The 26907-nt window shown below is 47.3% G+C and overlaps 1 protein-coding gene across 8 annotated transcripts in view; it reads right to left on the reverse strand.

The window, feature by feature from the left end:
* The window catches only part of SRPK2 (SRSF protein kinase 2), a 172997-nt gene that overhangs the window by 5847 nt on the left and 140243 nt on the right, over positions 1 to 26907 (reverse strand). For 7 of the 8 annotated variants that reach the window (XR_004986575.2, XR_004986574.2, XM_036429673.2 and 4 more), the window contains 8 exons: positions 18823 to 18988; positions 17011 to 17036; positions 15403 to 15649; positions 14352 to 14834; positions 8200 to 8300; positions 7991 to 8098; positions 4776 to 4845; positions 4090 to 4182 (listed from right to left, as the gene is read on the reverse strand). Coding sequence is in view for 6 of the 8 variants with exons in the window: in XM_036429673.2 (XP_036285566.1) it covers positions 4090 to 4182; positions 4776 to 4845; positions 7991 to 8098; positions 8200 to 8300; positions 14352 to 14834; positions 15403 to 15649; positions 17011 to 17036; positions 18823 to 18988 (1294 nt within the window). In the remaining 2 variants the exon portion in view is untranslated. The remainder of the gene's footprint in view (positions 1 to 4089; positions 4183 to 4775; positions 4846 to 7990; positions 8099 to 8199; positions 8301 to 14351; positions 14835 to 15402; positions 15650 to 17010; positions 17037 to 18822; positions 18989 to 26907) is intronic. The other variant, XM_036429678.2, reaches the window with a different exon arrangement.

Raw genomic sequence — 26907 nt, forward strand, 5'->3', positions numbered from 1 at the left:
AGTAATAGGAGAATAGTGTTTAAAGACAATAACTGTGGTATACCTACTTGATGAATATTATTTAATACTACTTAATAACATGGAATTATATGGTAAAATGTTGGTAGTAAAAGAATGAATGTGAAAACTATGTTTTACATGTTGATCACAAGAGTGATCTTCAAAATGCCCATAAAGATATAAAACACGCCGAAACCGGTTTGGCTCAGTGGATAGAGTGTGGGCCTGCGAACTGAAAGGTTGCAGGTTCGATTCCGGTCAAGGGCATGTAACCTGGTTGCAGGCACATCCCCAGTATTATTATTTTTTAATATATTAAAAAAAAAAAGATATAAAACAGGTGCCCCTCCACACACACACAGCACTGTAATAAGATTTTTTTCTTGTATTTTCCATAATGCAGCTCTATTGATTTTATAGTGAATGCTGATCATATCCAAGCAAGGGGAGAAAGTTCACACATAACAGGCTAAGACAAGCTCTCTGGTAACGGGGACACACACACACACACACACACACACACACACACACACACAGACTCCATTTACACTCATCTATTCTGACTTAGAAGAAACACTTTCCAGGTTTGGGAATGAATAAAACTACCCAGAGGCAGTGTCTGCCTGGAACAACCGAGACATGTAGTCCCAGGATCCCAGTTTTTATAGGAACAAAAACCCATCAAGAGACATGAAAGTAAATACACTCTTTAGTGAAAATATGGATTATCCCAAAGATGACTTAAAGTCTGCGTAACAGTGATGAAAACAATTCAGTGCTTAAAGGCTGTGAAAGCTATTCAGTCCTAACTATTAATAGTTATCACAAACTAATAAAATAATATTCCCAAACAGCCTAAAATATCTAACATGACCAGGTAAATCGCACATAAAAAACTGTATGTGCAAATATGCTGCCTATAACGGGAAAATATTCAGAATAGTCCTAAACACCAGTAGGCAGTGAAGACAGAATAATATTGCAATATAACAGAATACCGAATTGCCTCTAAAAAGAATATGTGGATTATGTGGATAGGTGGGAAAAAATACATGATGCAAAAAACTACAATAACAAAAGTATGAAATAAACTCGCCCATGCCCTATGATTACATGACACATTCTTACATTTAACTCAATGATAAGAAATGCTGTCATTTCACTAGCTGACAAAGGTTAAAACAAACCCTCAGCTCCCAAACGTGGAGATCTACCCGTGGCAGAAATGATGAGTACAGGCTCATCGGAGTAGTCAGGCCCCCCTTTCCCTCCAGCCCTGCAAACACCACACAAGAAACAGCACCTGCACCGCCACCACTTACTGTAAAAATAAAATAAGATGTAAGTGGCTCCTACACAAGTTACAGCATTTTTTTTGTTTTGCCTTGACAGTTTTTTCTCTTAGGAAAATATACCAAGATACATTTTGCTGAAACAAATTTTGCCAGTAGGCACTTCATGACACTTCATGGTGATACTCTTCATTTTTAAGCCTTTCTCCCTTCCTATCAGCAGCAGCTCTCACACATGTGTGTGCAAACAGGAGACCAGCGAGGCTACTTACTAGAGGAGCACCCTGCCCCCGGCTGCCTCACCAGCCAGGCCAGTCACGCTGACAGGGAGGGCTCCTCCGGAGCGCAGGCTTTGGGACTGGGACTCTATCTGCCAGTCCCAGATTACCAGGTTACTTTTCAGGGGGAAAAAGTGAAGTACTTCCATTATGTCTCCTAAATATTAAGTGATTTGTGAAGGGGAATAAATTATTCTGTCCATAAAATTATAATATTCCAGAATTATGAGTTTTACACCACATATGGGGACTATGAAGACAAAACCTGGGGCAAGCATGAGTTTTTACACCAAGAACGCTAAATGCATTTCAACTCTGCAGGTCACCTTTAAACAGGCACCTCAAAAAGAACCGTATATGCAAGCCCGCATACGCTGACAAGGGAGAACTCTCCAGCTGTCTGTGCACAGGCAGGAAAGGGCAGACTCCTCAGCCTACCCTCAGAAGGCAGCCCACATGGTGAGAGGGTCAGGCCCGCAGCACTGCTGGGCTGCTCCGCCAGGACACAGCCTGCGGCAGAGCTGACAGGCGGGCACCTCAGGGCAGCACCGCCCGGAGCACAGGCGGCCTCCGGCTGCTCAGAGGCCTGGGTGGGAGCCTGCGGGTGGGAAGGGGAACTTTCTCTCTCGCTCCTGTGGCCCAGACTCGAAGACCAGAGTCTCAGAACCAAAATGAATACCGGATGTCTGATAAACCGTATTCCCTGACAATTCTTGCTCCTGTGGTAAGCCTTAAAAAGGAAGTAAAAAAATAACAGCATCCAGTTTCACATATCACAGGTTGCCCACTGGGTGGTCCCAGAAAAGCTTGGCTGTGGTTAATGTGCTCCAGGAAGTGGAGCAGGTGAACATCTTCCCACGGTCAGTTCTCGGCTTTCCTGTGTATTTAACAGGGAAATAAAACCTACAGGACAAAACAGGATGGTGAGCTGAACATCACCCAAGTGCATAATAAAGGATAACTACCCTAGCCTGGCCACTTTGGCTCGGCGGATAGAGCGTCAGCCTGCGAACTGAAGGATCCCAGGTTCGATTCCAGTCAAGGACATGTACCTTGGTTGCAGGCTCAATCCCTGATCCCCGGCCCTGATCAGGGCTCTTGTGGGAGGCAACCAATCAGTGTGCCTCTCTCACATCAATGTTTCTCTCTCTGTCTCTCCCTTCCCTTCCACTCTCTCTCTAAAACACAATGGGAAAATATCCTTGGGTGAGAATTAACAACAAAAAATAGGGGTAACTACTCTACAAGAATTCCTTTATCTCATGGGAAAATAAAATGTTAAATTGGTACAAAAGTCAGGTTAGGGCAGGGGACAGAGAGTATCTGGGATTTTCAGGGATTTCTGTAACTCCATGTTCTGGTCATACCAATTTTAAAGGTTCTAACAACAATAAAAAAATTAAGCTGAAAAATCATAAATTAAGAGGACTAACTATACTCACACAAAAGACTATAGCACTGGGGAGGGGCTCTTTAAAAATAATACCTTGGTGTTTTTTTTTAAAATAGATCACTAATAAGGGGACTGACTATATCGGGCAAAGAAACAGCTGTTCAAGGCCATGCCAAGGAAGGATCAATAAGAACAATAATATTAAAGTAAAGTCACTTATAATATAATGTGAGGTCCTGCAATGGGAGAGAACAGGAGCAGATTTGCAGAAATTGAGCTCAATGGATGTCACTGCACAGACACCTCACACAGGTCAGAGGACGGCAGTGGGGGTCACTAAGGCAAGGATCTGGGCTGCTGCTGCTCTATGCACAGCACAAAAACATAAAGGTAAGCTTAGCTGGTTTCTAACTCCTCTTATAAATACTTTAGTACACAGATCGGTACTCAGAGCAGGAGAAGAGGTGTGCAGGAGACAAAAGATTTTAGGAAGGCTGTCCCTTACAAAATTCTTACTCCACAGGCTCAGATGGCTCACTCAAGTTTATTTCTTGGGAGCTTTCTTCAGCAGAATACCCCAGCTGTGAAAGTCCAGGTTTTTCTCCAATGCCCAAATGCAAAAGCATAATTTCTCCTCTTGGAAGAGGGTTTTGCTGAAATTAGGGTTGCATAAGTACCGTTACCTTTTCTGGTGAAAAATTCCTTGGAGTATATCCCCAACATAGCGAATTTTCGAGGGATTTTCCCCCAGCAGTTCAATGATCAATGCTATGTGATCTGCATTGGGAAACATTACCAGCAAAACAGAAACACAGGACAGTTTAATCAGCACACAGCATGCAGACACAGCCACTGCCGCAGACAGAAACCGAGCACCTGGGCGGCCAAAGCTCTGGCTCCGCTGTGCGGCCGGGCGGCCCCGCCCAGGGCCCTCAGAGGAGCTGGCGCACAGGTGGCGAGTACTGGGCCACGTGTAGTTTCACCCTCAGCTTTTAAACCGGCACCGAATCCTGCCGGCTGCGTTCTAAATTTAGGAGAAATGCCCGTGTCACCATGAAGGCTGAAACCAGGAGCTGCCATTCCGTTTCTGTCTGCATCGTGGCGCTTTGGAAAGAAGAGGTACTACCTCTGCGATTGAAGAATTCCCGCGAGTATTTTCCAGACAGAGCAAAGTGCCTTGGGATACCGCCCAGCAGCTCTATGATGTGGGCTATGTGGTCTGCAAAGGAGAGAAAAAAGGGTACGGGAATGGGCAGGCACAAGGAAGGAGGGGGTAAAAGAGGGAGAAAACTGAAATTAGTAAAAACTCAGAAATAGATTCAAATCAACAATGTTTGCAGCACACCCATGCAGGGGCCTCAGGCCCCATCGGGAGCATTAACAGTGATGGGTATCAGCACATCCCAGGCCACCCCGCATCGCAAGCAACTCAGCATAGAGATGGCCAGGTCACAGATGGGATTCAAGACAAATCCCCTGGGTTTCAGCTCGGCCCCACACAGGAGAGGAAAACGAGCAGCGGATCAGTGGGCAAAAGGAACACAGAGGCCCGGGCTGTGTACAGCTGTCCTCGTCTGGCCGCTGGGCCGGGGCCTGTGGGCAGCAGGAGGGAGGGCTCTCCGGGAGCTCTGCCCATTCCCTAACACTGAAGGGGCTGCTTAAGCTAAAAAAATAAATAAATAAATCATCTGAACTTGGTGTTCAAAAACCAGTACATAGCTCTATTTCAGAACAAGATACAGTACTCTCCAAAACTTCAGGACCCTCGGGCAGGAGCCCCACACGAAGGCATGGGCAGGCAGCAATACTCACCTTCGTCTCTGGAATAGTCCTCTCCAGAATGCGGTTCAAACAAATAATCTCCCGTCGCCAGCTCAAACGCCTAGAACACAACAGATGACAGACTAAGCACTTCAGAGACTGGCCCCAAGCTTTCCTCCGTGTAAAAGAGACCTACATTTCATAAGGATCTCAATCGGACCAAAAGCCTCTAAAAGGCCTCAACACCCTGTTTTTCTCCCTCCCAAAAACGGTGGAGCTCCATAAGTAACCTTACGTCTCCTTTGCTGGAAGACGGAGGGCAACGCACTGGCCTTACTCAGCGGACGCGGACAGACATGGCCTCGCACCCACACGCGGTGCGGAGGGCCGGCCAGGACCCGTGCTTGGCCTCCAGTGGCTGGAGGAGGACTTGGACCAGGCCGAGGTCTCTGCCTCCAGAGCCTGCCCTCAACCAGCAGGCTAACCTGGGCCCTGGATGCCGTCATCTCCTGAAGCAAAGACCTTCCTGTCCTAGTGACTAAGGGGGCTGTTTTCAGCATCTCCTCGTCATGTCATTCATGTCTGGCTCAACCAAAGGAACGCCTAGCACTAAGAAGCCCTCTGCCCTGTGTCTGGGCGCCGGGAGGAACCTAATCCCCATGCAGCCCTCCGCGGAGGACAAGAAGAGCTGGCTGCCTGGTGGCCACCGTCTGTCCTTCGCACACCTGTGTGGAGGAGGCCACCTGTTCCCATTTCCACCACACACACACAACCTCAGGACTAGGAGTTTAATAATGTGGTAATAATATATATAAAGACAGCAACTACTATTGCTCTGCTGAATGAAGTCCGAGCTGCCCCAGGGCTGCAGCCCGAGGACAGGGCCTCTCCTCTCCAGCCAGTAAACAACCCAACCCCAGGTCAGGGCACAAAACCTCTCCTTTGGCTTCAAGTCCCAAGAGAAACAACTGGATTTCACACTGAATGGCCTTACCTGGGGAAGACTGGGACACAAGCAGTTCAATACCGTACAAGCCCAGAGGGAACCGTAGAGCCCTCACAGGAAAGACCCAAGGCAGATGGGAGCTCCAAGGCAAGTGCCCGCTGCACAGACTCAGACTCGCCATGGGATCCGAGGCTGTGCAGGGCTCTGACCAGACGGAGGAGCCGTACCTCGACCTGCACAGCGCGACAGGCCCCAGGCACTCACACCTGACGCCCCGGCCACGGGGCCTCGTGCTGCCTCTCTGAGGGCTCCGCCCGCAGGAGCGCCATCCCCACTGCAGCCTCCGCAGGGCTGGTGCCGCTTCACTCCCAGCGGATGCTGGGCTTCTCCTCTCCAGAGCTTCACTCGGCTTGGAATTACGGATGTAATATACCGCTATGTTTTTAAACTTGTGATAACAGGGTAGGGATGTGGAAACGTTGCCTCATCTTTACCAGGTTCTCTACTTAGAACAAAGGGAGCCCGGTCCCAGGAGCCTGTCTCAGTCACGACCTTCGGGGACAAGGGGTGGGGGTGGGGAGCGAAGACTGCACCTCCCAGAAAAATCACCCTGTTGGCAAACATTTTCAAACCCTCCTAAGTGGTACCGAGGGAGTGTGCTTTAATTTATTGGGAAGGAAAGGAGGGGGCAGGGGAGCTGCTGGAGGAGACGGTGGCTGAGGCCGAGGCCACCATTCTTCTCCAGCGGAGGGAAGACAGGTACCCTGGCCTGGCCTGTACTGCCTGCTCCACCATTATTCAACCATATCTGTGATCTTGTCCTATTTTTCTGGTTATATCACCAACATTTAACATCCAAAATTAGAAACTCAGGATATCAGAGTTGAAAAAGTTCTCAGTCTATTCAGGGCGACCCTGACGTGGCCCTTTCTGTGCTGCTGGAACAAGCGAGGCCTGACCTCACCCGCCTGAAACATCTTCCCACGCAGCTCCCACAGTTCAGAGCCTCCCTCTCCCGTCCCGCCCCCACAGCCCTCCCCGCCCCCACAGCCCTCCCGAGCCACACAGAGCGTCTCATCCCTCTCTCCAGCAGGCTAGAGCTTCAGAGGAAACACCGCATTTCCACAGACTCTTTTCCATTCCCAGTCACAGCAATGCTTTGTTTTTGATACTTACTGAGAAACTCAATTTTCAGAATTATCTGGAATTATCCATCAGAGCCACATGGGAACAGAAAGGCAAAGTTTCAGTTCTGTTTGCCTTATCTGTTGCCTCAGATCATGCTAACCTGCTAACATCTACTTTTTTTCATATCGTTTTAGTGCTATTAATAATGCTTTTGCCAGAGCATCAAGGACAAATAATCCAACAAACTCAACTGTTATATTCACCTTTGAATAACAGTAGATTTAATTATTCAGCATTTTCTGAATGAGACACGTGCCTAGCTTTGCACACATGTCTTTGCATTTCAACATCAGAGGAGAAGGGGGGTGGGGGATGAAATAGGGAAAGCATGAACTGCCACTCTAATCAACACACACTCTGTTTCCAACACATGACTCCAGCACAGCCATGAGGAGGAAGGTGCTGAGCAAACAGGGGAGAGGGCCAAAAGAGAGAACCGAAACCGGCTTATGGATGGCGCACGTTCATCAATTCACGTGTGAGGAACGAGAAAGGAGGCCTGGAGGAGCCTGGGGAGAGCTAGGCACCACTCAACTCCTGGCGCACCAAAACGGCCGTGGAAAAGGACGGACCAGGTAGAAGAGAGACTCTGAGGCCCAAGGAGAGCATCACCGTGTCCTCCACGGAGGTCCGGTCCCAGGGGCCTGTCTCCAAGCAACTGGACAGCCCCAAACAAGAAGCCAGGGCACTCTCTAGATCTGACTTTATAGAAAAATACGAGACAAAACATGGTAGAGGGGGTGACCTTCCTCTCCAGTAAGGCCTGCCAGGGGCCTCCACACGCAGACAATCATCTGCTGGACCACAGTGTGAGTGAAGCATGAAGCCGCAGGCAACCTGCAGGCTCTCAGCCGCCGGAGGAATTAGCTAAGTCACTGGCACCACAGCGGAGGGTCTGATTCTCAGGGTGGCTGCCCAGGGTCTTGAGAGGACACACCTCTCTCCCAAGCCCAGACCAAGCCCAGCACATGCCCGAGAAGAGTTCTTCCAATTCTGAGGACACTTAAGGCAGCAACTCGCCTTCCCCCGCCCCCAGTGGACAGCCTTCCGCGGACGGCAGCACCGTGAGACCTTGGCCGGGACGGGCCCCGGTGATGAGCCTCCTCGGGAGGCAGTGGCCCGCCGCCCTTACCATGCACGCCGTGCTCCAGATGTCCGCGGGAGTGCTGTACCCCGCGCCGATCAGCACCTCTATGGACCGGTACTGCCGCGTCTGGATGTCCTCCGTGAAGTGTTTGTGCTGAAAGGGAACACACCGCATTACCAGGGCACGTTAAAAAGGAAAACAGCATCTTCTACACGACCATGACCAGAATGTTTTACAAAGAAAATTCCACTTACCACCCAACAAGCATTTCCCAGGTCAGCAATTTTAACTCTAATTTTATCGGCGTTCCGTGGGTCCAGGGGGTTCACCAGTAAGTCGGCTGCCCGGGTTTTGGCTGGCATGAGCAAACAGCAGGACAGTTAGTGCGGGGGGCGGGAGAGGAGGGTTGGCAGGCGTGCACACACGTCTGCTGGGAACAGAGCCTCTTTTTCCAGAAAAGTGACGGGATGGTCATTTAGGCCTGGAACTCTGTAAGCTGAACTCAACAGATTTTAACATCTGTGGTCTCTATCTCTGGAAAATATTTCACAAAAAGGAACACACTAGGCACTGCCCGCCCTTTATCCTTTGCCTGGATTCCCTCGCCCCTCGGACCAGCCCGGCCGCTCAGCTGTGAGGGCACAGGCCCGGGGCCCATCGCTGCAGACACAGCACAGAGCGCCCCCGGGAGGCACTGTGTCCTCGTACCTGCACCTCCTCGCTCCCTCTGCTCGGGGTGGTAGCTGATGCTAACAAACAGATTAAAGGCCAGGAATCGTCAGCCTGGTTAGCATTGGACAAGGAATATTCCAGAAGAGAGATTTCTTGAGAAGACCTGGTTTGTAAGGCAAACCTCTGAGGTCCTTCACGATAGTCTGGCCCAATAATCAGCCCCCCTCAATCCCAGAGGGACCCTGAGAGAACCTCAACGGTCGGCACAAGGCCAGCTCCTCAGGACTCTGGGGACAGGAGAGTATCTCAGACACGTCCGCACATGCCTGCGCCACGCAGTTAACATGGGGCCACTAACCACGGAAGTAACCTGGTACCCGAGGCCCCGACAGCAAACCCTGGCGTTCAGTCAGCATCTTCAGCAAACCTCAACTCCTACAAGCTCAGGCTTCTGGAAAGGATGAGGCACAGCCATGGCTTTCGCTTTGGAATTCTGAAGTGGTTTTTACAGACTAAACAGAACATTAAGCACCCTTTGCTCAGGCAAAGCTGGGCACTGCCAAATGGACCAAACCTCCTGGGGTGCATCTGTGCCAGGAAGCCATGGCCCCGAAGGAGGCGCTGACGCCACGGCACCCCGGGCAGCGGGGCCGGCCCTGCTCACTGTCCACAGGGGGGGCAGCGGGGCCGGCCGTGCTCACCATCCACAGGGAGGGGAGCGGGGCCGGCCGTGCTCACCGTCCACAGGGAGGGGAGTGCCCGGCCGTGCTCACCGTCCACAGGGAGGACAGCGGGGTGCCCGGCCGTGCTCACCGTCCACAGGGAGGGCAGCGGGGCCGGCCGTGCTCACTGTCCACAGGGAGGACAGCGGGGTGCCCGGCCGTGCTCACTGTCCACAGGGAGGGGAGTGCCCGGCCGTGCTCACTGTCCACAGGGAGGACAGCGGGGTGCCCGGCCGTGCTCACTGTCCACAGGGAGGACAGCGGGGTGCCCGGCCGTGCTCACTGTCCACAGGGAGGACAGCGGGGTGCCCGGCCGTGCTCACTGTCCACAGGGAGGGCAGCGGGGAGTGCCCGGCCGTGCTCACTGTCCACAGGGAGGGCAGCGGGGAGTGCCCGGCCGTGCTCACTGTCCACAGGGAGGGGAGTGCCCGGCCGTGCTCACTGTCCACAGGGAGGGCAGCGGGGAGTGCCCGGCCGTGCTCACTGTCCACAGGGAGGGGAGTGCCCGGCCGTGCTCACTGTCCACAGGGAGGGGAGTGCCCGGCCGTGCTCACTGTCCACAGGGAGGGGAGTGCCCGGCCGTGCTCACTGTCCACAGGGAGGGCAGCGGGGTGCCCGGCCGTGCTCACTGTCCACAGGGAGGACAGCGGGGTGCCCGGCCGTGCTCACTGTCCACAGGGAGGGCAGCGGGGCCGGCCGTGCTCACTGTCCACAGGGAGGGCAGCGGGGTGCCTGGCCCCCAGAGCAGACACAGCCCCGCAGGAGGGCCCGAGCACATGGAGAGGCTCTGGGTAACGGTTGAATCCTCAGGCTGTGGACCAACAGGGCGGGCAGACTCACGCTCCCTTCCTGCTGCCTGCCCAGTGCCCACTTCCCTCTTTATAAAAAGGCTGATCACCAGGGGCCCCATCAAAGGCCAGATCTGCATTCAGAAGAAACACAGGAAACTCAGAAATAAGAAGGAAAGCAGCCCACAAAAGGGACAAGGTACACACCGAACAGAGAATGGGCTGAAAAGGCAGTTCCGGGAGAAACATAAAACGCTGCCCGGGTGGATGCATGGGCAGCATGTGAAGGCGGGACAAATCCTGTGGCCTCGGTCGGAGAGGCGGCAGGCAGGAGCCCCAAGTCTGGGGGCTGCAGAACTGAAGTAAAATCTACGTCCCAACACTTGTAAGTTCTAAGACTCTGGCAAACGGCTGAAGCTGTTTGAGACGCAGGGACAAGGAGGGAGAGGAAGGGACCACCTCCCTGCACCCGCAAACACGCGTGCACAGATGCGCACGGGGGCAGGCAGTGTCTGGCCTTAGACCCAGGGCTCCCCCGCCTGCTCCAGGGACAGGCGTTCACCCCCTGGCTCAGGTGTGCAGACCAGGACCACCTCACAAACGGCACTATGGAATTTACCTTAACATGTGGCTGTATAAAAACACAGAGAAGGTAAAAGAGAACTTTCTTCTGAGTACCTGACTCTAATAGTAAAAAAGCAATTTAAACATTTACACAATGGAATACTACACAGCTGTAAAAAAGAAAGAACTCTTGCCACCTGCAACAGCACAGATGGACCTGGAGAGAATTATGCTGAACAAAAAGTCATTCAAACACAAGTCCGATCATGCCCGCTGCACAGTCACACCCATGTTACCGCCACCAAGGAGTGGAGAGTGGGCACAGAGAGGTGGGAAGGGCAGCGGCCCTGAAGCCATTCCTGATAAACTGGTCTCAGGGTGACACTGTGTTCCCTCACCTGAACCATCCTAAAAACTAATAAGATGACAGCCAGGGGGGGCCTCTGAGTGACAAAACAGCCGCCATCACTGAGCTGCAAGGCTCTATTCTAGGCCCAGATTGACACTTATTTCATTCATTCATTTTAAATCCTCATGCAAGGCCATCTTCTCCATTGATTTCTAGAGATTGAAAGGGGGGAAGAGAGAGAGAGAAAAAAATATCGACGTGAGAGAGACATATCAATTGGTTGCCTCCTGCACATGCCCTGACCTGGGGCTGGAGAACCTATAACCAGGGTACAGGTCCTTGACTGGAAATCCGGGAATTGAACCTGACACCCTTCAGTCCATGGCCGATGCTCTAACCACTAGGAAAAGCCACAATGATACTTTAGTTTAAAACATCTATACATGGGAAGTATGAATGTCCTCTTGATATGCAGATTCAGTTCCAAATGCACGAAGCAAAAAAAGGAGATTTAGTGCCCAAACCTGATCCATTATCTGTCCCAGGTGCTGTCTTGGCACAAGAAACAGCATGAACAAGAAAAATGAGGTTCACCCACCACACCCCACATTAGGTAACTCATGTACTGGCTGGGAGTACGGGCAATAAAGTAAACAGAATGAGTCACACAACATGTCAGGTGGCTCTATATAATGTGAAGAAAAGCAAAGCAAAGACAGGAGCTAGATAATGGAGGGTGTTCAGAGGCGGTCTTTCCTGAGATGGGAGAGGCCTGAGGAAAGGAGGGAAGGGAGAAGCTCTAGGCAAGGGTGGTGGAGTGCAAAGGGGCACCAACAAACCCGCTGGTACTCCCCAGAGGAACTTGAGAACAAAGCTGGTGTGGGAGGTGCAGAATGAGCACAGGAAATAGGCCCAGGAGATGCTGGGAAATGACAGGGAGGGAGGAGCCAAGGAGCAGCCGGCAAGGAGCTGTACGGAGCTGTAAGCATTCGAGCTGTACCTCTGGGGCATGCTCATTGGAGGGTTGAGCTTTAACAAGCTCTCTCCTTGGACTGCTCTCCAGAGAATGGCTACGGAGCGAGAGCAAAGTGAGATGGCAGGGAGGGAGCCTGTGTTAGTTACAGCAGCCTGGGCAGGACTGACAGTGACACAGTCACTATTAGGTGAGAGGAGGGATCCAAAATATACCAATGAATTTCCAGGGAAAGCCGACACAACCATCTGCCCCAGGTCTCCGCCCCTCGGCCATGATGAGCCAGGGTCTAGTCTATGGATCTAGCAGCGAACAACCCAAGAGGAATCCTGCATCCTCTCCTCAACCTTCCAGGAGGAAGTCCAATTCCTCAGCTGGAATGTACGTCTTCCCTCAGACTTCCCACTCTGGCCTGGTTCTTCTTCACCTACGCTCTGCTGTAATAAGAAGGATCTAACCGAATTCTAAATAAAGCTTGTTTCTCTTGCCTCCTATTCATGAAGTACTAAGTGGCACCCCTCAGCCTCTGGATCACACCCCTTTCTCGCAGGAAACACCTCCCATGGGTGCAGGCCCATGGTTATGAACAACCAAGCTAAAAACCAAAACAGAGTACCTCCCAGCACATGACTGGATGAGGAGATCCTGTCCCTGCTATGTCCCTAGAATCTGACAAAAGGGCTGTTTGATAAAAGGAGAATGGGCTCAGAAAAGAAGAACTTCGCCCTCACCGGTTTGGCTCGGTGGACACAGCGTCGGCCTGCAGACCCAAGGGTCCCCGGTTCGACTCTGGTCAAGAGCATGCACCTTGGTTGCTCGCTCTTCCCCAGCTTGGGCCCTGGTTGCAGGAAGCAACCACTCGATGTGTTTCCCTCTCTTCCACTCTCTCTAAAAGATCAACGGGACACACACACACACAGACCTCCTACTTCTGCCCGTCTCAGGCAACAGACAGGTGCTGGGAACGGAATGCGTGTTGGACAAAGTGAAATTCTGATTGTGAATGGAAAACAGTGGGAGAAAGGAAAGAGTAGAAGAATGTAACCAAATATCCCTGATGTGTTTGTTCATTACTCGACAAATGTTTATCTTAGCGTCAGGTTAGATGCTGAGGATATAAAGAGAAAGATACATGGCACTTCCAGAGAGATCTTACGTCCTAGGGAAGAGAAAGATAATGGAGAGAACAGTGCCCTTGCACGTAGGGGAAGTTGACCGGTAGGGAAAGAGGGGAAAGGGATAAGGCGGGCAGGGAACACAGGACTTGTGTTTGAGCTGCTACCTGACCAAACAACGGAAGTTTGCCAAAAGCATGGACAACGGATAAACAGAGGAAACATTCCAGGCCAGCGGGAAGCACAAGCGAAGGGCCAGAAGCAGGAGTGAACATGCCTGTGCACACAGGCGCTTGTTATTGTGTCTTTAAAAAAGGGGCGAGGCTATGCTACACTGGTGCCCAGCAGTCCTGGCAGAGTGGAAGGAGCCTGAGAGTGAGGAAGACACGCAGAGATCAGCTCTTCCTTAGATGAACCTACAGCCCAGGTGAAGGGTCTTGTAAGCATCTTTAAAAATTCTGCTCAGAGTAAAGCTAACCCGGTCAGAACGTGTTTGGCAAGGCGGCTCTTTGGGCCCTCCCCCCGGCTGCAGTGGAAGGGCTGAGAGCTGGCGGGGCTACCTGCAGGCTGGCTCCCCTGCAGACTGTGTGCGTGTAAACACTTGTCAGCAGAGGGAGCAGAGGTTTGTGAGGCCAGAATGGAAACTAGCCATGGTGCCCAGGGTTTGCTTACTGAAATCCCTTGGCAGGTCACGGCAGGGATGTGTCATGTGGCATTCACTCCCGAGTAAGGTTTGATATAAGTCGTCATCACATTTAAATCCTTGCCACTGCCTTTAAAATGGCAACAACCAAGTCCTCTAATCAGGAACAAGTGTCAAAGGAAAGAAAGCCCTTCTCAATCAGACAAAGAACAGGCGCCTTCCTCTTTGAATAGAAACAAACCAAACCAAAAACTAAATATTACAGATGGAAGCACAAATTATAAATTAAACTACACATTCTAGAAAGCTACAGCTGTAAGTTCTTAAATGTGGAAGGTTCTTAGATGATGTCATTAAATATAGAGAGAATGAGACAAGCTCAGAAATGGATCCGAGACGTAGAGAGCAAGAGAAAGTGGCACAGAGTATACTTTATGTGACACTAGTTACTCACGAGTACACAGACAAAGTGGAAGTGGTTGTGGCACACAGACCTGGGCTTCCCCCTCCAGCCAGTTCCCTCCTTTGTCGGTGTGACTCCATCCACGGAGGCAGGGACCTGACGGGGAGGGACACTTACTTTTTGGCAAATCCCCAGTGCTGGAGGCCGAAACCGTCCTGCTCCTGTCGTGGGTCGGGCTGCTCTCCTCCGGCTCGGTGAGCGGGGATCCGTCGGAAAGTGCAGAGCCACAAGCCACGGGTTCTAAGGGCCCGGGGGACAATGACGTGGGAAACTCTGGAAACTGTGACTCGGGCATTTTATGTCGTCCGTTTGGCAATTCACCATTGAATTGTTCGTAGGAGCTGCTGTATGTGTAGTCACTCTCTGCGTTGGGCTCGTCCAGGTTATACTCCTCAGGGTTTGGGCAATCTTCGTCATCGTCGTCTTCGTCATCCAGCTGCTGCTCCAGCGGGAATGGGCCGTTCTCAACGTGGCCGTTGGTTTTGGGTAATTCTATCCACGTGGGGTCTATGTTCTCGAGCTCCTGTTCTCCGTCATCTTCATCCTTCTCAATGTTTTCCTTCTCAGCATCTTCTTTCTCTTCCTGCTCCTCAGCTTCTCCTTAAAAGGATGAGAGTGGAGAATTAGAACTCGTTAACCTCCTTACCACACCAAGTACTAATCTCCTCCAACAAGAGAGAACGCTCAATGTGCTTAACGTGTGCGCTACACAGCAAACAGCGCGCAGCTCTCAGGGTAGTGTCCCCAGGTTTCCCAAATCTTAACTTGCATTTATTAAGTAACTGGTCTTCTCTTATTAGAAAGAGTTAGCTCCTGGGGGAAAATGATCTAATAGTTTCATTTCCATTTCTACGGTCTCCTGTGTAACCCTCAGGGAAGGTTTGTGGATATAGTCCTATTAGGTGAAAGGTTAATTACAAAATAAGAGACAATCATCAGCATGACAGAGACATGGAGTTTCTCAAATATTTCCCATGTTTTAAAAAAAACTTGTGAAAATATTAACGTTTTCTGGCATCCATTTTACAAATGAATTAGCAGACAGTTCCCCATCTTCCTGGTGAGGAGTTAAGAGAGAACCCTCCGCACATCTGCAGCAGCTCAGCCCCCTCTGTGGTGGCCCGGGGAGGGTCCCTCTTAGCGAAGCCCCTTCTTTCGGGCGACTGACCGTTGTCCAGTGCAGGCTCTCCCTCGGCGGCCTCCTCCAGCGCTGCTGCTTTTAGCTTCACCTCTGGGCGGTATTCATCATCTTGCTCATTAGAAGGTACAGCTGATGTGACATTTTCTTCTATTATTTTCCTTTCGGCTTCGCGCTCCAATTCTTCTATTTCCTGCAGGCGCTTTTCCAGTAACTCAGCCTGCCTTTTCTGCTTCTTTTTCAGTTTTTTCTTTTTGTTTTTGGAAATTTTTCCTATCTACAGCATGGTAAGAAAATACCACAGGTCAGTTTGCTTCTTTTGAAAGCACTGTGCAATAGTATAAATGCTGGCAGTATAGCAAATACCAACAAAGTCTGTTGTTTTTCTTCAGATCGTATTCAATTAAAATCACATGCCCAGACATGAGATCCACCTGGTGGCTAGGGTTACAGTCAGACCAGAAAAAAAGGAACCAATGTAATATCAAATAATGGGTCCTACTATTATATCCTAAGAGGATATAGTTTAAGTCCAATTAAGTCTTTTCCATTCAAACTCTGAGAAGTACTGAATATGCTGAGATAACAAGCAGCATCTCTTGCTAGTTTTATGTGCTGCTGCCAGTATACAAAGTAACGAAAGTCCCCTCTCCCTGCTGCCTCACCACCTTGCCTGCCAAAAAAGACAGGCCTGCCAAACAGGTGTTTCATTCACAGGTAGTCAACAGCTCTGTTTGTGTTTGGGTCTCACATACTGAGCTGTTATCAATACCAAGGCTGCATGAATACAGGAGGTGAGCCCATGAAGTAGAGGAAGAAAGAGAAAATGTCTCCAATGATAGGCACCTAACTTGGAAACTACCAGCCATGAGAACCTCCAGTTTTCACAGACCAAAGCAAGCTGCTCCAGCCGTGGGGAGCTGTGGGGAGCTGTGGGAGCAGCATGGCTCTCTGCCTCAGCAGCCAGGGGGCGCAGTTAACACCACTCCTCTTCCACTGGGACTGCCATTCCCAGCTGAGGGCTGTGGCAGTTGGGATTCCTCTAACTCTGTAGGTGATGAGACAGATATTCAATCGTCCCCTGGACCCAGCGAGGGTCAGGGCTGCTGGGCAGGGTTCATTTCCAGGCAGCCTGCTTCATTTGACTGAACATAGTGTTTTCACAGGACCACAAAAAAGACAACCCCTCTCATGTTTAACCACTAGCTAGGGAAAAAAATTTAGAGCTGCATTAGAAAAACAGGTAACTTGGAAGCCAATGAGAAATAAGGAAAAGTGTTTTCAGAATCCCACTCCAAACTCTATCACCTCACATTTCACTAAGCTTGGCAACAGCACTCCAGAAAGCACGAGAGGAAAATGAAAATCAAACTTGGAACCGCTCTAAGTGTAAAATTCAGTTCAGCTTACCAAAAGCAGTTTAAGTCTTATATGCAAGGATACACAGCATTTATAAACACACCTGTGTATTACATGACTATATGTTAGGACATCTATGATTGAGAAAGGAGCCAAAGCAATATATCACCAAATTCCCTCCACCAACCTCTACATGAAAAATTGTTGCAGAAAGAAACAAACTACTGTTACACTGTGGAAAGTTAGTAATGAGCAGTTGCTTTTAAAAATAGTACTTACAGGTTTTTGCTGTGGAGCCGTACTCACTAAAACAAAACAAAACAAAAATGACTGTTTAGAGGGAAATTGATACATATCCTTATTTGAATTGTAAAATGAGATAATTACTGCCTTTTAGTGGCTATCCAACTTCAACAACTTAAATACTAGAGCTTCTGTATCAAAGAGATCTAAAGAATGTTTACCAAACTCAAATGAATGATTGGTTCTTTAAAATCATAGCAATAGCTGTTCAATATGGAACCATTTCTCTTATCTAAAATCAAATAGCCACTTAAAAAGTAATAAATAAAATGAAATGAAATAACCATTCATTTCAGAAATAGTCCATCCAAAAGCATTAATAACTTAAGAATGGAGAAAGGTTCACAAAGGAAGTCATTGAACCAACTTGTTTTGTAAACAATGAGACAATTTAGATGAGATGTACATTTATGTTTGAAAATTAGCAAGTTGTACCACTAAAGTAAGTAAATATTGCAGCAAATATTTTAAAAATCAAATGATCAGACCTTGCCAGCCTCAAAAGCTTGACAGACTAAAAGGCTCCATGATAGTACCAATCAGAAGGATATACACACTCCTATGTTCATAGCAGCACAATTCACCATAGCTAAGCTAAGATTTGGAAACAGCCTAAATGCCCATCTGCAGATGAGAGGATTAGAAAACTGTGGTACATCTACACAATGGAATACTACGCTGCTATAAAAAAGAAGGAACTTTTACCATTTGCAGCAGCATGGATGGAACTGGAAAGCATTATGCTAAGTGAAATAAGTCAGGCAATGAAAGAAAAATACTACATGATCCCACTCATTTATGGAAAATAAAGAACATTATAACCTGATGAACAAAAAGATAGACACAGAGGCAGTAAAGCATCAGACTGTCAAATTACAGCGGGAAAGCAGGGGAGTGTTAGGGAGGGGGAAAGAGATCAACCAAAGGACTTGTATGCATGCATATAAGCACAACCAATGGGCACAAGACACTGGGGGTGGGTGGGATGAGGGAATGCGACAGACGGTAGGGGAGGCTGGGGGAAGGTCAATGGGGCAAAAAAGGAGATATATGTACTACTTATGTAATACTTTAAACAATAATAATAATAAAAAATAAATAAAAACAGAGGCAAAAATAAAATGGCTTCATGATATAGAAAAACACTGATGGTAGAAAATAAGATTCAGAGGCGCTACATCGCCCAAGAGCCCCTGAGTCACAGGGATGCAGCCCTGAGTCTGCTCGCCTGCCTGACTGCATGGAGCACACACACTGTGAGGAGAAGGTGAGAGAACAGTCAACCCCTCACTGCCACCTTTATAGTCAGGGAAAAATAGAAATTAAACTTGATGTGCCAATTCTCAAGTCACTTGGGTCTTTCCCTCCGTCCCTGGGGTCTGTAACTGATTCCAAACCCACTAGGTAGACTCTGACTGATGTAACTATGCTAACTGGAGACTAGGAGGCATGCTGACAAGCCTGAAGCTAGAAAAAACTCTGATGACTGCATAATGGCTACGTAAGACCTGCTCCTACATATTCTTCTGCTGAGAACTGGGCAACAAAAGGAAATGTGCAAAGGTAAGAACTGACCTTTTAAGGGAGAACAAAGTTAAGAATTCAAATGTGAAAGTGTAATTTGAAGCATCTTCCTTCTGAAGAAAAAATGTCTAGTTATTTCTCTCCATCAGATTCTTACAAAAGTTCCTAACATGTACACAGCTGCCTCCACTGCCTTCAGTGTGCAGCTATGCAGGCTCTCAGTGTTCCCGGACTGACTGGGACGAAGCTGGCTGGGACCCTCACCTGCAGACCCTGAAGGAGGAGGAGCACCCGCTTTCTGCCACTCTGTGGCCTCGGCTGCCATTCTTCGCACGTACGCATCATCCACACACATCAAGATGTTTTCTGGCTTTATGTCAGTATGAATGATCTTGCATTTACTGTGTAGATAATCTAACCCCTGAAGTACCTGATCACAACAAAATCAAGAGAGGAGATAAGTTACTTATACATTTATTAGTCAACATTTACTTGTAAAATAGGTAATATTATCACAAGACAAAAAAGGATATTTAGTAAAAATCTCCTCCCACCCAGCTCTTCCCACCAGCAACCCAAGTGTATCATTCTGGGGATAATTTATGCTCATGAAAATAAATACATCTATATATACATCTATATTTATGTTTTTTAAAAAGACTTACTGATTTTTAGAGAGAAAGGAAGAGGGAGAAAGAGAGAAACATTAATGTGAGAGCGAGACATCAATTGGCCGCCTCCTGCATGCTCCCTACCAGGGATCAAGCCCAAAAGCCAGGCATGTGCCCAGATTAGCAATCAAACTGGCCTTTCGGTGCCTGGGAGCCACACCAGCCAGGGCTATAAATACTTTTATAATAACTTTATTGAAATATAATCTAGATACCAAACAATTCACCCTTAAAAGTGTATAATTCATTGGTATTTAGATGTGCAGCCATAGCCACTATCTAATTTAGAGCACTTTCATTACCCAAAAAGAAACACTATACTCACTGGAAGTCATTCTCCATCCCCTCCAAAATCCTCCAGCCTTAATCAACCACTAACTTACTTTCTATCTTATTCTGGACATCCTATATAATAAGAGGTAAAATGCAAATTGACCCTCATGCCCTCGCACAAGATGGCCACTCCCATGTGGTCAAAGATGGCCGCCACAAGATGGGCAGCAGGAGAAGGTAGTTGTGGGTGAACAGGCCAGCAGGGGAGAGCAGTTGGGGGAGATCAGGCTGGCAGCCAGGCAAGCGGTCAGGAGGCAGCAGTCCTGGATTATGAGAGTGATGTCCAACTGCCATCTTGCATCCGGACATCCCCCAAGGGTTCTCAGACTGGAGAGGGTGCAGGCTGGGCCTCCCCTCTCTACCCCCACCCCCAACACAAATTTTGTACACCAGGCCTCTAGTTTTATATATAAGTGAAATCATACATAGTGGTCTTTTGTAAGTGGTTCATCCATATACAGCATGTATCAATGCTTCGTCTTTCCTTTTCATTGTTAAACAAGGTTCCACTGGATATACCACATTTTATCGAGCCATTCACTTGATGGACATTTGGGGCTTTTCCACTTTGGACTGCTATAAATAGAACTGTCATGAACATTCACATACAAGTTTCTGTGTGGGTATATTCTTTTATTTTTCTTGGGTATATATCTAGGAGTGCAACTGTTGGATCTTAAGGTAACTCTATGTTCAGCCTTTTGATAAATTGCCAAACTGTTTCATATAGTGGCTACACCACTTTCCATTCCCAGTGGCAATGTGTGAGGGTTCTGATGTCCTCATGGCTAGCACTTTCTCTGTCTTTTTCATTTCAGTTACTGTAGTGGATAGGAAGGGTATATCGCACTGATGACTAATGATATGCATATATTTTTAATACTGCATGAAAGGAGGTCAAAGTTTTTCTGGACTTACTTCTACTGGAGAGGAATTTTTTCAATTATTAACATAAGCAATTATTTTTAAAATACAGATCGTGTTCCTATAAATTAGAAATTCAATATGCTCAATAAATATTAACATTTAAAAAAGATCATTAAACCATTTTAAACCACTCAGGGGTCTTGTCCACAATACACAAGTGGGGGAAAAGATAAGCAGAAGATATATAATATCACCCAACTCTGGAAAGTTCACAGCAAAAACCAACACTCTGTCTACCTTGAGTATCTGGTTAAACAACCTTAGCAGACAACACAGCATCAGAAAGTGAGGGTACAGAGATTTCAAAAAGAGAAAAGAGAAAGACCTGTCTCTCAAACAGGATGAAAATCTCTCATCTAATCTTATCCCCCCTTTTGTAGCCACACACTATACTACGTGTTTGATACATAGCAATAAACAAAGTCCCCTGGCTTCATGCGCTTACACAGGCCTCATGTTATCAGAGAGCTTACTGCTTCACGCCTGGGGAGAAAGGGGTAGGCCAAGAAGAAACCAAGTTGAATCATGGGCACAGTAAACACAATTTAGTATGTGGACGCGTTCCTAGTAATAGTACCAGTAAATGTCAACACTTATCCTAAAAAATCTTTTCACCTCCTTCTTATCCTCAAATAGCTTTTATCTTTCTACCTTAGGTCACTCACATTCTCAGGTTGTTTCACCCTGTGGGAAGCTACACCCTACCCTGTTTCCCCGAAAATAAGACAGTGTCTTATATTAATTTTTTCTCCCAAAGTTGCACTAGGTCTTATTTTCAGAGGATGTCTTATTTTCAGGGAAACACGGTAGGTACAAGTTCATGAGATTCACTATCCAAATATGTTCATATGAGTTCCCCATAACAATGAGGCTATCCAGATGAACAAAGTGTTCTCAGCAAGAATTTAAGAGTCCAGATTTTTTAAATGTTGCTATTGCACACAACTGGGTTAACTTTCATTAAGAAACATAGTTTGTAACATCTGACTATGAAAATAAGTAAGACTTCACCACTGGAACAAATTAAGTTAATTAAGATTATGTAAGTCATTAAAGGAAAGAAAAAGGTTAAGAGATGAAGCTATCTGAGCTTCCATTTTCATATCTGTGAAAGGGAGGAATATATCTATTAGAAATTTAGTGAGAATTAGAAATAATCTGTGGAAATCATAAAAACAAGGTCTAATTTACAGGAAGCTCAAAATTAAGTGACATAACTGAACAAAGCCAGAAGACTTGAATTATTGACTATATAACTATAACTTGACTAAGTCATTTCTTAAACTTCTCCAGTCTCAAGTCTCCCATAGCTAATATGAATGGGCTCTACTTGGTATTCTCTGTAGTACCATAATAAAGTTACAAAATCTGATTCTGCAGTTTCTTTTCATTCTAGATTACTATTTTTTAAAAACCTTTAGCTGTAAGCTAAGAAGAATAGGTTTGTTTGTTTGTTTTTAAATGCCATTTCTGTCCTAAGCAACTGAGGTTTAAAGCAATAAAACACCCGAGAATCCAGAATCCAACAACAATGGCAAATCTTACAACCATTTATGCAGAATTACCATGATGATGGAAAAAAACAAAACAAAAAAAAACAACCCAAAAATCTATGAAGCAAGCTTCATGCTCAAGGATAGATCTCCCCCTGAAAATTCTGAAAAATTGTTAAAAGGAGCTTTTACTAATTTCCCCTCTGTTGCCTTCATTTGTCAAATCTTAAGTGTTTCACTCTTGCCTTAAAAAAAAACCACACATATATACTTGGCCTCGGCAGCAGGAGGCAGCAGAGGCTGCACAGACCCTTGGGCTGCTTTGACAGCTGAGCTCCATCTAACCACAGATGGGCCAGGTCAGGGCTGCATCCACTAAGGGAGCCCACACACCCTGCCGGAGCAGGGGCCTGTTTTCTCCACAGGAGTCAGGCACACAGGTCCGCAGCAACACAGAAATGAAGGCAGAGCCCAGGGCGGAGAGCAAGAGATGCCCCAGGTCTCAGTCAGGAACTACCTACCCAATGGCTCAGAGCAATTCCCTTCTCTCAAGTTCAGCTATAAAATGAGGGGTTTGGTCAAGACTGCCTCTAACTTTTTTTCTATCCACCTATGAACCATGTCAGAGCTCATCTGGCATTAGCAACATAAATCTGCTCCCATCCACTATGGCCTGTTGGAAATAGAAGTTGAGAGTAATGTAAAGACTTCTCTCAAAGGCATCTATCTCCCTGGCCCTGCACATGCACCACCCAGACTGATGCTGTCCCCAAAATCCTAAACTGCAAAGAGAAACAGAATGAAGACTGCAAGTCAAGATGACAGCGTAGGTGAACACGGTACTCACCTCCTGCCACAACCACATCAAAATTATAACTAAACTACAGAGCCATCCTTCAGAACCACATGAAATCTAGCTCAATGGAAATCCTACAACTATGAAATTAAAGAAGCTACAATGAGACTGGTAGGAGGGGCAGAGATGTAGAACAGGCAGGTCCCACACTCACATTAGATAAACAATGGATGGGAAATCTCGGCTGTGGAGGATCCCCCTGAGGAGCGAGGGTTCCCAGCCTCACACCAGGCCGCCCAGCCCAGGGTTCCAGGGCCAGAAAGAGAAGGCCCTATAATTTCAGGCTGTAAAAACCAGTGGGCATTAAGGCTGAGGGAAGACATGGCTGCTGGAGTCCCAGGTAGTTCCTCTTAAAGGGCCTGCTCACAGATTTACTCAGACTCACTCACTCCGAGCTGCAGAGCTGGGGCAGTAGCTTGAAAGGCACTAGAGACATACATAGAGGAAATGAATTCTGCAGCATCAGGGCAAGAGCTGGAGGTGGGTCAGGGCAGCTTTCTCTAAGACAGAAGTGCTGGCAAAGGCCCACTGTTCCTTTTCTGAGACACAACTTGCGGGCCCACCCCAAGCACATTCCAGTGGCTTTTCCACCCAAATGGCCTCTCTTGCCTCATGCTTTAGACTTTCCTAAAAATCTCTCAAACAACATCTGGCCTGCTGAACCCCACACCTCTTGCTACCAGGAGCCTGTCTTAGTTTGCAATCTGACCTTTCCTGGGTACTTCCAAGCCCAGCAATCTGTAGATTGCTCTGTAGCTTGTGCCAGGTGGCTCCAGAGCCAGCATGTCCTCAGATGAAGATTAAAAAAAGAAAAACACATAAAAATATGAACAGCAAAATGTTAATATATACGTATCTCTTGACAATCCTATCTAATAAGAGTAATATGCAAACTGACCATCACTCCAACACACAAGATGGCCGCCCCCATGTGGACACAAGATGGCTGCCCCCACATGGACACAAGATGGCCACCACAAGATGGCTGGCAGGGGAGGGCAGTTGTGAGCAATCTTGGGGGCGATCAGGCCTGCAAGGGAGAGCAGTTAGGGCTGACTGGGCTTGCAAGGGAGGACAGTGGGGACAATCGGGCTGGCAGGGGAGTAGTTAGGAGTCGATCAGGCTGGCAGAGGAGTGATCAGGGGGTGATCAGTCTGGCAGAAGCAGTTAGGGGCAATAAGGCAGGCCGGCGAGTGGTTGAGAGTCAGCAGTCCTGGTTTGTGAGAGGGGTCCCAGATTGGAGAAGGTGTGGGCTAGGCTAAGGAACCACCCCCTCAAATGCACAAATTTCATGCACCGGGCCTCTAGTTACATATAAAAAACAAAATAAACAGAACAGAAAAAGACTCATAAATATACAGAATATTTTGGTGGTTGCCAAACAGATTGGGGGGAAAGAGGGCTTGGAGGATGCATGAAAAAGGTGAAGGAATTAAGAATTATAAATTGGTTGTTACATAATAGTCATGGGGATGTAAAGCACAGCAGACGGAATATAGTCAATAATCTAATAACTGTGTGGTATCAGATGGGTACGGTATCAGGAGAATCCCTTAGAAAGTTCTATGTCTAATCACCAGGGTGTACACCTGAAAAATAAGAAATGATTTTAAAAGAAACAGAATGAGGACAATTTTCCAAATTATTTTATGACTCCGGTCACAGCTCTGGGACTTTCTTCCTTCCCACCTGAACAAAGGACACAGGGTACGGAGACTTCGCCTGCCTCCCCTCGGAGGCTAATGCCCTGCTGAGGCAGCCCCCAGGGAAACCACCAGAGGCAGACGAGCTGGCAGAGCGGAGCGGAGCACCTCCCTGGGACAGACTTCTTGTAAGAGTGGAGGTGACACCAAAGGGATTCTCTCCAGCCCAGAATCTCTCTTACTAGGTAACTAACACTCCCACTGGCTTTCTCCTCCGAAGACAGATATGAGGCAAAGCCTACAAACTGCTTCTGACAAGCACGACAATAAGCAGAATGGAGAAGTATGGAAAAGAACTGGATACTGAAACCAGTCTCATTAGACACTGTCCTTATGCACCCTGGACTGAAATAGGCCCCTGCTCCTTGCTCTTTTTAAACAGGGACTAGTGAGAACTGATGAGAAAAACCAGAATTGTACTTGTGAATTCAGTCAGGACGAGAGGTAAATCCTCTGTGCCCTGCATTTAGACGCACAGAGTAATGAGCTGGGAAAGAGGCTTCATTCACTACCTGGAAATATGTCACCGTATTTCTGAGTTGAAGACCCGACATTTTGAGAATTTTAAGTTAGTACAGAATCATGTGTACCATCACACCAAACAATTCCAAGATATCAATGTTTACCAATTTAAAATTAATCTTCTGAGCTAAAATTCAACAATACTGGCCTGACCATAATGAATGCATTGATGACTAGGAGATGTGAAATAATTAAAATGGCAAATAAATACTAAGTGTAGATAGTGTGGCTCAGGGACTGTTGAGTCAGCCTGCTGGCAAAGCCCCACCCCTGACATGCCCATGGGATCGCCACCCCAGAGGCAGGTTTGAGAAGTACTGCATTTAAAGTCCCCTTAATAACCTGCAGCACATATTACAAATTATAAATTACCTGTTAAGTAAAACCCAATGGCTGTACTTTTAAACAATCTAATGGTCAGCTCTATTAAGGCAAAAAAATAAAAAGACCGCTCACTACAAACAGAAACCTGTATGCACACCTTCCATAAAGACATGCTACAATTTGAAATGCTCCCAAATCTTTCTATGCAGACATTTCATACCCGCAGTTGAGCATGGAAGCAGAGGTTACACCACCTGGATTCGGACCTTGGTGCCCGCACGTTAACTGTGGAGCCTGGGGAGTTTTTATCCTGTGAAAGGCCTTCTGTAGAGTGGATATAACAACTGTCCTGACCGCCTAAGGCTGTGATGAGGACTAGACAGCATCATACAAATAAAGAGAACTTACAACAGTGAGAGCCTAAAAGAACATAATATTAGTGACAATCATGATGGCAGCATAAGAGAATTTTAAAAATCTGGCGACTTTGCTAAAATACTGGAAAAACTAGCAGTTAGAAAAGTCACTAAAATTCAGGTCCTGCTCTTAACAACCTTCATTTAATGGCAAGTAGTCCTTCTTTACCAGGTTTCTGTAATGGGCAGTAAATTAAACCATAAAGTTTAAAAATGTGAGATGTCAGCCACCCTTTCAATTACATAAGAAAGTCAAAGCTATGTTTAAAGAACAGTAAGACGTTTAAAGAAAACTGTTCCACAAATAACAAATACTGCCAACAAGCACCATTCTTCTTTCAGTTTCAGAAATAAAAAACATAAAACAAACCTCAATAAAACTGATTTAAAAAGAAAAAAAGAGAAATGAAAGCTGTGGGTCAAACAGACAACCACAAGACTCCATTCTTGAGGCCAGAGAAGCAGCCTGCGGGGACGGCGGAGGTGCCCGCTGCCGCACTCAGCATCCTCACCACAGGCAACCAGATGCCCTTCTCTGGCTGGGCACAAGCTTACCATGGCTGAGTGAGGACAGCTGAGATCTGAACAAAGGACTGATAATAGTGTCAGTATAGGAACGCTGGAAATGTGATTGCCTTTGCTTTTAGAAAGTGTTAACATTTACCTTGAAGCCTGTCAAATCATAGGTCAGTCAAATCACAAAATCAGATTAAGAGGAATATACACTTCTTCTTTCACTTAAGACATTTCTTGATCACCTATTACATGAAGGAAGCGGCGAGAAAATGTGACATGGATGCATGACCTGTACCTGCGTGATGCTCACAGTGCAGATGGCAGACTCGAGGTCTGCTCCCAATGCTGGATGCTTTCTCACTTCCTTGCCCCTCAGAATTCATCTCCACAACAAAGCCACAAATTATGTATCATCATCCCGATTTCACAAATGAGGAAACATACAGAGGCTAAGGAATTGGATCCAGGTCACTAAACACTTAAGTGCCAAAGTTAGAATCTGAAATTAAGTCAAGGCATGTACCCATTGTACCTTCCTCTCTTCTAGAGGTTCTCAGTGATGGGGAATCTCGCCTCCTGGAGGATATG

The sequence above is a fragment of the Pipistrellus kuhlii genome, unplaced genomic scaffold (assembly GCF_014108245.1).
Source record: "Pipistrellus kuhlii isolate mPipKuh1 unplaced genomic scaffold, mPipKuh1.p scaffold_m20_p_10, whole genome shotgun sequence".
Classification (NCBI taxonomy): Eukaryota; Metazoa; Chordata; class Mammalia; order Chiroptera; family Vespertilionidae; genus Pipistrellus; species Pipistrellus kuhlii.